At 43.5% G+C, this 15,303-nt stretch overlaps 3 protein-coding genes across 3 annotated transcripts in view; 2 read left to right on the top strand and 1 right to left on the bottom strand.

Annotated features, from left to right (window-relative positions):
* The window catches only part of LOC109484417 (cytochrome P450 2U1-like), a 7,858-nt gene extending 2,831 nt beyond the window's left edge, over window positions 1-5,027 (bottom strand). Inside the window, exons 1-6 of the mRNA XM_019787666.1 lie at window positions 4,878-5,027; window positions 4,364-4,499; window positions 2,591-2,733; window positions 2,116-2,231; window positions 1,402-1,499; window positions 318-607 (exon numbers count right to left, since the gene is read on the bottom strand). Of these exons, the coding sequence (XP_019643225.1) occupies window positions 318-607; window positions 1,402-1,499; window positions 2,116-2,231; window positions 2,591-2,733; window positions 4,364-4,493 (777 nt within the window). The 5' untranslated portion in view covers window positions 4,494-4,499; window positions 4,878-5,027. The remainder of the gene's footprint in view (window positions 1-317; window positions 608-1,401; window positions 1,500-2,115; window positions 2,232-2,590; window positions 2,734-4,363; window positions 4,500-4,877) is intronic.
* Window positions 5,028-7,463: 2,436 nt separating this feature from the next.
* LOC109484439 (prostacyclin receptor-like) lies at window positions 7,464-8,839 on the top strand. The gene is made up of 2 exons (XM_019787688.1): window positions 7,464-8,312; window positions 8,612-8,839. Exons 1-2 carry the CDS (start codon window positions 7,497-7,499, stop codon window positions 8,837-8,839), a joined length of 1,044 nt encoding a protein of 347 aa, XP_019643247.1. The 5' UTR covers window positions 7,464-7,496.
* A 1,579-nt stretch (window positions 8,840-10,418) lies between these two features.
* On the top strand, window positions 10,419-12,113 carry LOC109484445 (prostaglandin E2 receptor EP4 subtype-like). Its single transcript, XM_019787696.1, has 2 exons — window positions 10,419-11,219; window positions 11,886-12,113. The coding sequence occupies exons 1-2, from the start codon at window positions 10,419-10,421 to the stop codon at window positions 12,111-12,113; spliced, it is 1,029 nt and encodes a 342-aa protein (XP_019643255.1).
* Window positions 12,114-15,303: the final 3,190 nt, after the last annotated feature.

The following is a 15,303-nucleotide window of genomic DNA, read 5'->3' on the forward strand; positions in this document are numbered from 1 at the left end:
GGACCCTCTCTGGCGAATGGATACTGCCTGGCCAATTTGATACTGTCTTTTTCCATCCTAGGATCTGCTTGGCAAATTTGATACTGTCTTTTTCCATCCTAGGATCTGCTTGGTGATTACCTTTTTCTGTTCCTCTGGGTGCAGGGCCACGTGCAGAAGAGTCGTGGTTGTTACGTTGAATTCATACGGTGCCAAGGCAGTATCCATTGGCCAGAGGAGTGTCCATTGGATACTGTCTGGCTAATGGATACTGCCTAGCCAATTTGGTACTGTCTTTTACGACCACCGAAAGATCTGCTTGCAGATTATCTCTGTACCTTTTTCTGTTCCTCCGGGTGCAGAACCATGTGCAGAAGAGCCCAGCGTAAGGTGGTGGTCGTGGTCTCGATTCCAGCCAGAAACAGGTCCTGAACAATCCACACGACGTTTTCTTCCGTAAAACCGTCCACGGTCTTTTCCTGGGTCTGTAGCTCCGTGAGGATGAGGTCGATGAAGTCTCGCGGATTCTCGCGGTCCGACAAAGTCTCGCGGTGCCTCTCGATCTCTTCTTGCAGAACGGCGATGACCCTTTTGTTGAGTTCGTCTAGAATCTTGTATGATGAATTCACTGTAAAGAAAACAGTATACGACGACATTCTGACCAACGCAACAGAACTTGGGACCTCTTGGTTCCGAGTCGAACGAGGCATTCAAAGTTTGAATTTCGACTCGGAACCAAGAGTTCCCAAGTTCGAATGCATTCCTCCGTAGTCCATGGTAGCTAGAGACAATATGGAGCCGGCGGTAAATACGGAGGTTGGTACCCAGGCTACTGAAGTGACGAAATGTCGCTTAAGGCCAGCATGTGGAGGCTTGTCGTCGCTATGTACTGACGCAAATTCACTTTGTATTCCTGTGGTTTAGCAGCATTTTCTGGCCGCATTTTTTTGTTCGCCGGCGCGCACTGGTCTGTATAGGCTAGGATGTCATCCTTAAAATTAAGTCAGTATGGCCTAAACTAGCAATCCCTAAGCCTTGCTTACCTCCCGGAACAAAGCGGAGAAAGGGGAACACGGCCACCGGCTGGTTGGCGGAGATGTTGGCCACCATGGTCATCACCAGTTCCACCAACGTGCGCTATACAGCCATAACTTTAGCTTGAAATGCAATATTTTATCTCAGGCCTCACTACACAATAAGCTATCGATGCCTTAGCCTCCGTAGCAGGCTTGTAGAACTGGGGGTTTGGTGGTCTTCGGCTGTTTTCTGATTAGCCCAGTTCAAAAAACGGGGGTAATTCAACCAGGCCGGCTATGTTGTCTATATGCAATCAGAAAATAGCAAATAAAAGCTCACAAAGACCCTTAAGACCCCCCCAAATCCCCAGTTTTTGGCATGCTATGGAGGCTATCGATGCCTTACCTCCCGGAACAAAGCGGAGAAAAGGGAACACGGCCACCGGCTGGTTGGCTGAGATGTTGGCGACCAGGGTCATCACCACGTGCATCAGTTCCACAAACCTTTAATAATGGTTTATTCAATTATAAAATATATACAATACATTATTCACACGTCCAGTCCCACCTGGCAGCCAGAGGCTGAATTGCATGGGCGGGGCAATCGAGCTTCTCTGGCCGGCTACCTTCTCTGGCCAATTGATACCCTTTTTAGGCCGATTTCTACGATTTATTCACCCCGCAAAAGAAGTCCGGTGGAGACTAGTTTCCATGAGTTTCATTAAAACAAAGGCGTAACCATTATCTCAACCATATTTTAAAACATTTACGAACGGGATAAATTAACAAAGCATAAACAGCCTCTTAAGCGGATATGTTTTAATCTTACGTCGTAAAAACCGTATATCACTTAAGTTTTAAAAAACTTAAGTGATATACGGTTTTTACGACGTAAGATTGTCATAGTTTGTAAGATTGTAAATACCTAAATTTTTTTAACCAAAGTGATATATTAATCTGTAGATTCCGACATGATTGTAATTTGTATTTCCCTACTATTAATTAATGATTTATATTGTAAACAAACATCAGAATTTAGCCCTGATATGTTGTTGATACGTTGATACAAATAAGCCAATAAATAATAATAATAATAATAATTAAAATGAACGGGACAGACCTGACGTCATCGTAGTCGTACCGCTTCCCGAACACCATGGAGCAGATGACGTTAGCCACAGACACCGACAGGTTCTCGGTGACGTCACGTGGAGAGGAGCCATCTTCCTCGGACAGCTGAATATTAAATGGCGTTGAGTTATCATGAAAGTTTATCTGTGTTGGTAGTTACATGTTTAAAGTTAAAACTTTACCGAAAAAAGTTAAAGCTTTACCGAAAATAGCGAAGAAGCCCTATTTTACACAATTTGCCTGAAAATGGTAAAAAAAAAAACAAATTGAAAAGCATCTATCCATAAAATGAAAAAAAAAACGTCTGGGGGTATTTGGCCACTCTACCTTCATGTCAAATTTAATGTCATTTGGCCCAAGAATGAAGAAATTGAATCCATTTAACGAAATGGCAGTAGAAGGACAAGAAGAGGAAACGCGAGAGAAAACTAATGGTGTTGGTGAAGCCATAATTATAAACATACCTTCAAACAGAGCTGGCGAGCCTCGTCCCTGACGTGTTCTTCTATGCTGCCGGGCCCCATTCTCATTCCCAGGGTCCTCAGCGCACTGTAGGCGAACTTGCGCTTTTCCTTGTAGCCTTGGTTCAGTTTGGAGAAGATGATGTCTGTGTGGAGAGATGATAGAAATCTATAATTTTAGGTCGTGTAAACAATTAAGGGACTGTTTTAGTGAAGAATTGTGCAACCTTGGACAAGATTAAGATAATACAATAAATTTACATGTATTACATTACATAAATTTTTGTCGTGTGGCGTAGCGGCAGAGTGCTCGACTCGGAATCAAGAGGTCCCGGGTTCGAGTCCTGACATGCCACCGATCTTGTGCCCTTGGGAAAGGCACTTTACACGACTTTCCTCACTTCGCTCAGGTGAAAATGTATTGTACTGTCCCCTTTGTTGCTGGCGGCATTAATATAAGTTGAAAAAACTTGAGTGTGCCGTCACCACGTCTTGTGATTAGATGTTAGAATATATAAAAAATGAATAAATTTACAGTAAATACTAAAGGTGTGAGATCTCTGAAGTCTTGTTGACATGGTTGAAGTATGGCTCAAGGGAGGTAGTTTCTTTCCCTCCTGCGCGGCCCGACCTACAAGGCGGCCAAACTCCCCTGGCAGATATTCTCCTATATATAGCCAGCGTAGTTAGTCTGGTAGGGACTACGAAAGATCTGCTTGGAGATGAGTATATCGTGGTTGGAGCTGTAGCAATTTCCCCCCGCCCCGCCCACCTCATTACAACGTACTGCTGGCCGCCCGGTGGGAGTTTTGCGCCTGTGGGTGTTTTGCACGGCAGGAGTCTGATTAGATTGCGGTGGGCTAATTTAACTCCCGTCTTGCAAAACCTCCCGGGGAGCCGAGTCAGTGAAGAGCTTCTGGCATATCATATTATCATGTCTATCTGACCTATTTCTACTCTTTCAAGTAGCTTTCCGAAGGGTGGTAGAGGCTAAGCTAAGGTCAAGGTTACACCGATGTCTGTACGGGGTGTGGCCAAGGCCGGGCTCTGAAGTCGGGAGGACATTAGCCTCCATAGCATGCCAAAAACTGGGGGTTTTGGGGGTCTTCAGGGTCTTTGGGACTTTTGTGTGGTATTTTCTGATTGCATATAGACAACATAGCCGGCCTGATTGAATTACCCCCGTTTTTTTAGAACTGGGCTGATCAGAAAACAGCCGAAGACCACCAAACGCCCAGTTCTATAAGCCTGCTTCGGAGGCTAGGAGGACATCAGGCCTAGGTGTCGTTAAGACCGTCAAAAAGAATCATTAGCTCTCGCTGTAGGAGTCCTGAGGCGTTCTGATGTTGTTCTGTAGATGAGTAGTGATGTAAGAAAAAATCGGTCCCAGGGCCAATTGTGTTTACATCACTGACCATCTACACAGAGGCATTATCCGGCGGCGGCCTCGACATTACACAGCCCCGGTTCTCAGCATCGCACAAAACTGGTTTAAGGCGGTTTCTCAAAACTGGTTTAAGGCGGTTTCTCAATACAGATTTGATAAAATATGCTAAACAATATAACCTTCAGGCAAAAGTACCAAGTAAAGGGGGTAACAAAATACATACTGGTGTTCAAACGGCAATGAATGTATTGTTTTTTTATCACTATACCGTATCTCACTGTTTTTACCCATTTATTTCTGTATATACGCCTCTCTTTTTTTAATGTTATGTAAGAAGATGGGCCTTTGGTGCATGAATTAAAGAGTGAAAAAAATCAAAATAAAAATACCTTTCCCATAACCGCTCAGAAAATCCATGGTAAAAACGTTGGGCCTGTCGGAGAAGGCGTCCTTGTGGTCGACAAACGCTTCCTTGATGGCTGCGAAGCCGTTCAGAACCACCACGTCCTGCGCGCCCATTTTTACCTTAATGAATGAATGAATGAAGACCTTTATTGTACACACATACCCACTGGGTTAAGTACAGGTCACAGGATGGAATATAGATAACGTTACATATATACATCGTCAAGTAGCGCTAGCTACAATCACGTAAATTCGGTTTCTTCTCGTTTCTTAGGAATGGCAAAAATGTAAGACCTAATGTTTCAATACAGAAGGTTTGTTTAAGGTCATTAGAAATATAAATTTATCTGCACAGCTTAGATGTATAAAGAAGGGGAACATAGATTGTATCAGATTATAAAGATCTACTCTCTCTTTGTGGTATAGTTTACATTCTGTTACAAACTGTTTCTCATCTTCGATTCTTCCTAGATCACAGTACCGACATCATGATTTTACCGTGTAGACGTCGCCGTACTGCCGCCTCCACTCCGTCAGTTTGAGGTGCGGGGCTCCGCCCAGGGACAACAGATGCCCGACAACAGGCCAGCTGCCGCTCGGAGAGGGCGGAAGGTTGGCCTTACGTCCTTTTTTGGCGAAGAGGAGGAGGGTGCTGAGGAAAGCGAGAAGAAATACTAAGATGGTTTGGATGGAAAGTTCTGACAAGAATGGAAAATACGCCGCCATCGCGACATACGACCGCTTTCCGATCACGTCTTCTCGGTTTGGAATCTGCCCAGAAGTGTCTTGGGTGACGTAAGTAACCCTGGGGTGTTTCAGGCTTATGTCAAAGGTGAAGGTTCACTGAGCAGGTTACCTAGTGAATAACTGGATTATTTTGGATTATTATCACATCAGCACGTCCGCGGAACGTACTGCGCCTGTGCCAAACATGGCCCTGGTTTTTTCCACGATTTTCGTTGGATGTTTGGTCAACGTTGACAACATCAGAATTTTTTTCCGTTGCGGATGATATCTCTTCTCTCAACCGTCACAACATTGGAAGACTATAGATGGAATGTCAGCCTTGAATACGCGAATAGGACCTTAGAATGCCGAAGTGCTATATATGCATAATACTAGCCTCCTTTCAGGCGTTCCCGGATCGGTCCTTTTTTGGGGGGGGGGGGTATTTTCTGATCAAACGTAGATCGCACGCAATGGAAGCTCCAGCCGGCAACCCTACATATATCTCCGTGGAACGTTGCCGTTGACCCCAAAGCGGTAGGGCCGGCAGGCTTTAATGATAGGGTAGGTTAATCTCCAAGCAGGATCTCAGGGTGGCAAAAGACAGTATCAAACTGGCCAGGCAGTATCCATTGGCCAGAGAGGGTACAATACGCCACACACCATCTCTGGCCAATGGATACTGCCTGGCCAATTTGCTAGCTTTTTATGCCACCCTCACCCTGGGATCTGCTTGGAGATCAGGGTAAGTTGGGTCACCGAAAACACAATATTTTTTCTTGGTCTACTGATACAAATATTTATCGACACAGCAAGGACATTATATAGAAAGTCCTTGGACGCAGCAATCATAAAAGCCTATTTCCTCCAGTGTGTCACGTATACTCTCCCCGCTCTGAGGGCCTTTGTTGTTCCTCCTTATGTTTCTATGGAGGATCACGTATTCATATTGACTGACGTATTCAGGAAATTATTATTAATATTCCGCGCATGTCGTGATGTTTGTACGTCTCTCGATATAATGTTGTTTCTATGCTGTACTGAGTGGAGTTTGAAATAAAAGTGAATGGCAGAAGGCTACAATATTGTAGCCTTTATATTGAAAGGCTACAATAGAAAGGCGACAATTTACTCACCATATATATATATATATATATATATCATACCCTGTTATGATATCAGACACAATTCTATACACAGTTTGTTTGTTTGTTTGTTTGTTTATTGGGAATCTCCATTAGTTATACAAGCGTGTATACTAATCTTCCTGGAGTCCTTTCACATAATAGAATACATACAATTATCAACTTAATAGTTACAAAAGATTCAGTCTTCTCTTAACTGCAAAAAAAAAACGTAAACAAGTAGAAATATGGTTTGCTGTTCTGTTCAAGCTATACTGTTGGAGATAAGTGTGGATTGAAATCAAAGTGCATGGCAAAAGATGGGTCGTTCCGTATATAAATTCATAAAGCGTTGGGAGGTAATGGACTATACTAGCCATATATAATGCCCTGTTATAATATCGGGAAGTTTATATACATGTATATGGATGTATATAGAAAAACAGATAGTAGAGATACACGCAATCTTCTCTTAACTGCAAAAACTACATAAACAAGTAGAATGGTTTGCTGTTCTGTTCAACTTATACTGTTGGAGACACAAAATGCACATCTTCAAACTGGGAACAAATGACTTTTCTGTTGGATCGTCTTATATCCAACAGCACACATCCCTATAATTGCTCTACGCGTTAGTAAATGTAACTCTTCACATCAAAGATTTCACAATCTATCCTCGAAAATAAATCAGCATCACGCAGTAACTCCTTACATCAAAGATTGCACCATATTATGGCATATATCCCCGTATTTAACCATGTTGACACAGGATATGACGGTCGCACGCTCGCCAAAAAGCATTCCCTCGTCGCGTAATCAAGGCCATTTGTATCCACACAACGCGCAAAAAACATTCAATAAACCCTGTGTGAGCATAGCACTCGAGTAGCAGTACTCTGCAGTAGCTTCAAAACACGGTCAATGAACGGTCTATTCTCTCCAGGCGACTTCACTATCGTAAGAACACCTTATATACCTGCTTTGGGGTTTTTCAAATTCTTACGAATTTTTTAAGGAACTGGCTGTTATATTATAAAGTGTCAGAGCCTAAGACTACTACCTACCTACCTACCTAGTCCCATGACCGACACTGGTCGTCGGGGGGACAAGGCAGACTTTGCAGCAGAGGTGTAGCCAGGTCTTCCTGTCTTGGGCAGCTGTCAGGAGTTGTGAGACGGTGAGGGACGTCCAGTCCTTGACCTTGATGTTATCCACTTCTTCTGTCTACCTCGCCTAAGACTACACGTAAGCTATATAGCTCATTGCGATGAATGACTCAGAAGACGACGACATCCCGTGGCCTGTCGGAGTTTCGACTGGCGGCAACATCGGACCGCTCTGGCACCTTTCCTACTTCTCTCACCTCTCTGGCGTCTTTGCTGGAGTCGCGGCGAACGTAATCTTCATCGTCGTCAGCCAAGAAGTCTTCAAGCAGCGACCCACCCTCCCGAATCTCCTCTTCAAGTACCTGGCGTTCGTTGATGTCCTGAACTGTTGCTTTGGACTTGTGCCGGTCATTCTCGCGCACCAACTTAGGATCTTCACCAAGGAGGTGTGCGCGTTCCATGGCACGGTCCTGACGTCTCTTAGCGTCGAATCTCAAATGATCGTTGCCTTGATGTCCACAGAGAGGTACTCCTCACTCGTCCATCCTTTCTTTTACACGGAATATCTTGCTGGCAACCACAGGAATATAGTCATAGGCTTACACGTGCTGTTTCTATACGCGACGGTCTCGGCGAGTTTGCCGCTGTTTGGTTTAAACAGAAACGTGCCGCATCCGCCGAACTCGTACTGCATGTTCGACTGGGCTGATCGAACGCCGAAAGGTCGGCTTGTGGTGTACCTGAACCTCTTGAATCTGTCCACGTGCCTGCTCGTAATCGTGATCATGAACGCGGCCGTCGGTGTGCACATGTACCGGTCCAGAAGACTCCGACCGCAGATGCCGAGGCGTCTATCCACGCTTAGAACTGAACGCGAGCCGCCGGCTGACTCACGCGACAGACAGCTACAGCTACAGATGACCAAGCTGACCCTGGTGGTCGCAGTGGTGTTCTTCTGTTGTTGGTTTCTCTTTGCCGTATGTATCCTCTAGTTATTATGTTATCATAGGCACAGACCCATAAATTATCATGAAGGAAAGGTGCAATCATCACCGAATGTTTTTGAAACAACATACGCTTAATGCCCGTAAATTATCATGCTGAAATATCAGGTTTCGCCAGAATAAAACTTAACTTGTATACACAATATGTATTCTGAAAATAAACCCTTAAATTCGCCTAGCGTTCTACACTAAGAAACGGTGCGAATAAAATCCGTTTCAAGTGTTTCATTTTACCCTCAGTTGCAAACAAGAAGTTTTTTTTAAAATTCCAGCTCCGTATCTTGACCAATCAGCTTGGCGTGTGGACAAACGAGGGCGTTGATTGGTTGGCGTTTTGCCTGATGACGTTGAACAGCGTCATCAACCCTTTCCTCTACGTCATCATGTGGAAACCCTACCGCAAAGGATGCTGGATGTTGCTGAAGACCTGTCTACACTACATGACTTGTACCTTAGTCAGACAGCCGTCATTGACTCTATCTCAGTCGGTTGTAGCGTGACATAACAAGCTTTGACAAACTATATACATGTATACTCTAGTTGGGTCGTGTGGCGTAACGGCAGAGCATTCGGCTCAGAACCAAGAGGTCCCGGGTTCGAATCCTGGGTCCGTCACCAACCTTGTATGTACTCGTGGGAAAGGCACGACTTTCCCGACTTTGCTCAGGTGTTAATGAGTATGCCAGAATGATCATTATCTTGATCGTGGGCATTAGAAGAAAAACAATTTATATACTATTTCAGTTATACTAAGACAGTGAATAAAATCGGTGGTCTTATTTGCGTCCGTTGCTTAGCTAAATGTATAATTCCAATTTAGTATCATTACAAAATGCCCTTTTGCATGTATTTTGCATATATTAAGCTTGTGTTCTTTTAATGTGTAATGTTTTATGGATTTTTTATACCTGAAATAAAGAAAGAAATGAAAGAAATGAAGAGGTATATAGGGGTGATTAGAATTCTTTATGATTCATCATTTGCATGAAATTATGGACAAATACAAAAGGTCAAGTCATTTTCATGCTACATAAGATTTACACATGTGTTCAGTTAATCTCCAAGCAGATATTTCGGTGGCCGCAAAAGACAGTATCAAAATTGGCCAGGCAGTATCCATTAGGCCATGTTGATTTGATTATATGGATGACATCCGCGCGCGCATGAATTTTCGGCCGTTTCCAAAAAAAACGTTTTCAACCATACTGTAAATTGTACAAAACAGTTGCAAAATGAGCAAAAATATACCATAAGTTACAAAAAAATTAATAAAAACTATACCAAAGTCGTAGAATGCCAAAATCAAACGAAAAAAGACGAAATTGTAAAGAAATGAACGTGAAGACTAGATTATTCGCCAAACCATATTCTGTGCCATTTGCTCAACCCTCATGACCACGTAGATTTCATAATGAAAAGAACTTTTTTTTTGCTAAAACTTTTTTTTTATTCGCACGCACGCATCAGTTTTGGGGCTCCCGGAGGATGTCATCCATATAATCAAATCAACATGGCCTTAGCTAGACAGTATGGTAAATGGCTACAGCCTGGCCAATTTGATACCGTCTTTTGCTGCCACCGAAACATCTGCTTGGAGATTAGGGTCAGTGAGATCTGAACAGATGGTCAGCTAGCGTCCGTGCGTACTCACCAAACACATACAGCATTCTCCTGTCGTGTAAACAAGCCCATTAGTATAAATTAACGGCCGAAATAGGTCATATAGAGCACTGTTATAGTGTTAGCACGGCACTCTAGAGCCGGCACGTAATAATATCATACTAGGGTCCCTTCATTTCCTTATTACATGTTACTTCTTGGAGGTAATATAAGGAAATCACGCCATAAGCAGTGGTTTTAGTTTGGACTGAAGGTGTATGGAGGCGATTCTACTTGACTAAAGGTACTGGATGCTACATGTAAACGTCTGACCGTTTCCAAAATCATATCCAGTTGCTTGGTGAGTAACTGTTCTTTTGGCGTATCTTGTTACCTGGATGTCTAACCTTCATCGACGATTCTTCAGTATCTCAGAGCACGGACTTGCGTCTTGGACAGATCTGTACTCAATAAGAAACCATGAATGAATCAGAAGACAGCATCCAGTGGCCTATAGGGTCCACCATTGACGACATCGGTCCCCTGTGGTACCTATCATACTTCACGCTGGTCCCGTGTGTGATCGCAGGATTCGTAGCAAACGTTTTCTTCATCGTGGTCAGCCAAGAAGTCTTCAACCAGCGGCCCACCGTCCCTAACCTTCTCCTCAAGTACTTAGCGTGGACCGATGTCCTGAACTGTTCCTTCGGCGTTGTACCTATCATCTTGGCGTACCACTTAAAGATCTTCACCCGAGGAGTGTGCGCGTTCCACGGGACTGTCTTTACAGCTTTCAGCGTGGCTTCTCAGATGGTTGTTGCCTTGATGTCCACAGACCGGTACCTCGCGTTAGTTCATCCATTCTTCTACTCCAAATATCTCCTGAAATGCCATCGGAAAATGACTGTAGCTGTTTATATAATCTTCGTGTACTCTGGCGTCTCGGCGAGTTTGCCGCTCTTTGGGTTGAACAGAAACGTGCCGCATCCGCCAAACTCGTACTGCATGTTCGACTGGGCCGATCAGACGCCGAAAGGTCGACTTGTGGTGTACCTGAACCTCATGAACATGTTCCTGTGTTTGCTTCTGATCATGATTATGAACGGGGTCGTCGGCGTGTACATGTATCGGTTGAGGAGACTTGGTCCGAAGCCTTGTGTTGCTTCTGAATCTAGAACGGGGCCGCCCACCGAGTCTCATCACAGACAATTACAGCTTCAGATGACAAAGTTGACCTTCGTGGTTGCTATCGTGTTCTTCTGTTGCTGGTTTCCCTTTGCCGTAAGTATATACATATATACTAACCTTCATCGACGTATATATGTATATATATTAATACTATATGACAAGTGAACCGTTGATACTTGTGGTTTGTTTCAATGTTAATTCATCAATGATGTAATATATGTTTTTAAACTTCTAAAGGGAGTTACTTGCATGTGTGTTTATAATGATATGGAATGGCATTCCGCCATTCGTACTGCCAATCATTCTAAAAATTATGATGGGAAAATAACAGATGTTCGCTAGATGACATTTTTGGTGGCACTAGGTAGAAAAATAAAAGTGATCAGCGCTGCATAGCCATCTATTTATTAGTAGTGAAGACATTCCACACGGTTTCTTTTCTTATCTAAGTCTAGCTGATTTGGATGAAGCCCAAAAGTATATATATACACAGCCAAGCAGTTTTGTGTGTATACTTGTAAGACTGAACTGTATATCGATGTGTTAATAAATGTTCGTACACTATGAAAAGGCAAGGCAAAATGTCTTTGCCTAGCACATGTTGCGATGTGTAATTTAACAAAGCAATTATGTAATCTAACTTATGTAATCCAAGTTTTATAACAGCAAGTCATCCAAAAGTTAATTGGCATACGACACAATATTTGACTTCCACTTTATTGAGATGTATACAATCATATTGGTTTCTGTTTTACTCAGTTCCGTGTCCTGACCAATCAGCTCGGAGTATGGGGAAACGAGGACGCTGATTGGTTCGCGTCACGACTGATGACGATGAACAGCGTCATCAACCCTTTCCTCTACGTCATCATGTGGAAACCCTACCGCAAAGGATGCTGGGCGTTGCTGAAGACCTGCCTACACTACATGACTTGTACCTTGGTTAAGCGACCGACAATAACTCTACACCAAGCTGTTTCTGTATGAAAGATAATCAACTGAACGCTGTGTAAATTTTCCATGTATAATTTACAAATGATCTTGTTTGGAACAGCAGTTACATTTTTCTCCGTTTGTAGGATTGTCCCCTTTCTTGTAATGTTATTTTGAATGTAACATTTTTTGCGTACAGTATAATATATATGTATGTGAATAAAATAAACCAATACTAATTGATTAGGTCTGCTCAGCATTGTGATATATGAGATATGGACCTATTTATTTGCTGGAGAAATTTCCTGTAAATGACACACGAATTTGGGACATTCAGCATTTGCGTCTTCCATACTATAGTCGCCGTGCTGAACGGCTGGCCATTGGCTAAGGTTTAGACAACATTTGAAAGAGTACCAAAGTTATCAACCAAGGATTGGGGTGTTCAAGAATTCATTCTTTCCTAGAACTATCGCAGAGTGGAACTCGCTGTCACCAAGTACAGTAGGGGCATTGTCAATAGATAGCTTTAAACGATGTCTAGAGTTAGATGTTCAAGGGTTAGGTGTAACAAGTCGATCGGTGTAATATAGCCAGCCGCCGCCGCGCCGCGTGCCTGCGAAGTTGGTGTGTTACGCTGAAAGGCGGTTATACCGGCTTTACAGATACAGCTACAGGTACAGAAAGAAGAGAGGACAGTTCGCAAACAAGACCTGGACTTTGACTAGGTGGCCGCTTTATGAAGACATGTTGACCCTGGGCTTAACCATTAACTCATTACGTAACTGTCAAACGCCCTTTTAGTCAGACTGAATCGCACCCCTCCCACAGATCAGGTACAGTCTGTGTCATACACACAACATCGGACTACAAAGCTGTTTACCGGGTATCATACTCACTGGTGGACCACCACAGATACAGACTGATAGCAGGAAAAATTGACAGCCTGCAACCCACGGTTATACCATGAAGGGATTTGACGCGCTTACAGCATGGGTAAGTCTGCATTGTCACTTCCAAATGTCTATCTAAAGTAACTGGGCCTATCATATGACGTGAAAACGTTCTGATTGGTAGATTAATTGCTCAACTTCTGAGTTACATATCCTGTTCAAAACATGCAGTGACAGCCAGCTATTACGTTTCCTAACATGCCAGTTTTGTACCGTACGTACAAGCTAAGTAGCATCCAGAAACACATTGATTTCGGTAAAAGAAAGAAAGAAGCTTGTATTTTTGTTCACCAGGGTGCCAACTTGACAAGTGACGATAACAGAGAAAATATTTACTAGGAACTATAGAAAGTCGCTTTGTGTGCACCCCAGCTTGGTAAAATAAAGAACCGTACTGTCGTCTACACAACGAGTCAACTTGAACTAAGCCCTGCAATGAAAACCCAACCTACCATGAACAAACTACAGACAACTGGTCCTTATTTTGTGAGCTAGCCAACGCAAATGTTATGATGCTTAACTACATATCTTACTGTACAACACACGACTAATGGTAAATGCTTCTGCTGGCTATGTATTGACTGTTGTTTCCCCCATAGGTCATCTGCAGTTGCATGCACTACTCGCTAGGGGTCCTCCCCGGAAACCCGCGTATTGTGGACTTGACCCACACCTTGATGAACGGCCTGGTGTACTGGCCGGGGGAGGTGCACTATCAGTGGAACATGGGATTCAGGTGAGTGGCGCCAAAATGATCTTTCTTAGGCCAAAATATGCAAAGTCCAATTCTGTGCAGGCGCCGGTCTTACACTAGCTATAGCTCAGCTCTACAAGAACTCTCACTGACATCGCTAGCTCAACGCCGACTAGAACTCTGCAAAAAGTTCGCACAGTCCGTGCTGATGCACCCTACATTCAGGAACTGGCTTCCTCCCTCTAGAGGTGACATCTCTGACAGAAACACTAGACAGAGACACCTACTGTCCACCCTCAGAACAAGAACAAAACGTTTTCAGAACAGCCCGATTGTTTATATGACCCACCTTTTAAACAAGAAGTAACAGTGTTAGCCAACAGTACGCATGATCATGGAACGCTGAGATTTGTATATATATCCGATTTGTATATATAATGTAGGTTTTAAAATCACTTTCCTTATTAATTTTAATGTGGTCAAGTATGTACTTTTAAGTGTATTTTTAAATATGTCATTGTTGTAAAACACGCAATTCAGCCTGTGGCTGCCATGTGTTTTTGACGAATAAACCTTTCATTCATTCATTCATTCAAGTTGCACCCTCTCTGGTCGGCCAACTTCTCTTTCCAATTACTAGTAAATCCCCCCTTTTAGGCCGATTTCTACTATCATTCAGCCTGCAAAGGAGTCTGGTGGAGACTAAAAATATGCTACTCTAAATGTATTACAGTGCGAATGTTCGCCCTTTTCTGATTCAGCATCTGTGATGTTTGTCTTTACTCAAAGGCTTGAGAAATTTATTCATCCATCCATCCATCCATCCATCCATCCATCCATCCATCCATCCATCCATCCATCCATCCATCCATCCATCCATCCATCCATCCAAGCATCTATTCCTTCCTTCCTTTGTCCTTTCCTTCGTTCTCTCCTTCCTTCGTTCCTTCCTGCGTTCCTTCCTTCCTTCGCTCGTTCGTCCATTCATTCATTCATCCAGCCATTTATTTAGCCAGCCAGTCAGTCATTCATACATTCATTCATTCATTCATTCGTTCATTAATTCAATCATGCCTCCTTCCCTCCATCCCCCCAGAGGCGAGACTCCTGCCGGGTTCTACCTTGAGGTGAACGACTTTCAGTCGTCTGAGCACAGCGGGACTCACGTGGACGCGCCTGCGCACATGGCACAGGGCAAGTGGAGAAGTAGGTCCGAAATATCTTTCTGGTCTTTTCGGTCATATTTGTTTTGTTTGTTTGTTTTGAGCTATAAATAAATTGAGCTTTTTTACGTACAGGTAGTTTTAAATATCCAATGGCAATCTCTTTGTGTAAACCGCACGCAAACACCCCCTCACTCTCACACACCCACACCCATACACATTCGCACGCACACGCACACACACACACATACAGAACACACACACACACACACACACACACACACACACATACACGCACACACACACATGCGCGCGCGTGCAAACACACACACGCACGCACACACACACTCGTTCATTCATTACTTCTTGTCGATCGATCGATCGATCCATCCATCGATCCATCCATCCATCCATCCATTCATCCATCCACCCCT

This window comes from Branchiostoma belcheri, unplaced genomic scaffold (assembly GCF_001625305.1).
Source record: "Branchiostoma belcheri isolate BF01 breed outbred unplaced genomic scaffold, Haploidv18h27 scaffold7, whole genome shotgun sequence".
Taxonomy (NCBI): domain Eukaryota; kingdom Metazoa; phylum Chordata; class Leptocardii; order Amphioxiformes; family Branchiostomatidae; genus Branchiostoma; species Branchiostoma belcheri.

What these genes read in the sequence shown, in the direction of transcription:
- LOC109484445 (XM_019787696.1), top strand. Translation starts at nt 10,419, where the DNA reads ATGAATGAATCAGAAGACAGCATCCAGTGGCCTATAGGGTCCACCATT. An exon ending in GTTGCTGGTTTCCCTTTGCC is followed by an intron (nt 11,220 to 11,885) that starts GTAAGTATATAC and finishes TGTTTTACTCAG; the next exon opens with TTCCGTGTCCTGACCAATCA.
- LOC109484439 (XM_019787688.1), top strand. Translation starts at nt 7,497, where the DNA reads ATGAATGACTCAGAAGACGACGACATCCCGTGGCCTGTCGGAGTTTCG. An exon ending in GTTGTTGGTTTCTCTTTGCC is followed by an intron (nt 8,313 to 8,611) that starts GTATGTATCCTC and finishes TTAAAATTCCAG; the next exon opens with CTCCGTATCTTGACCAATCA.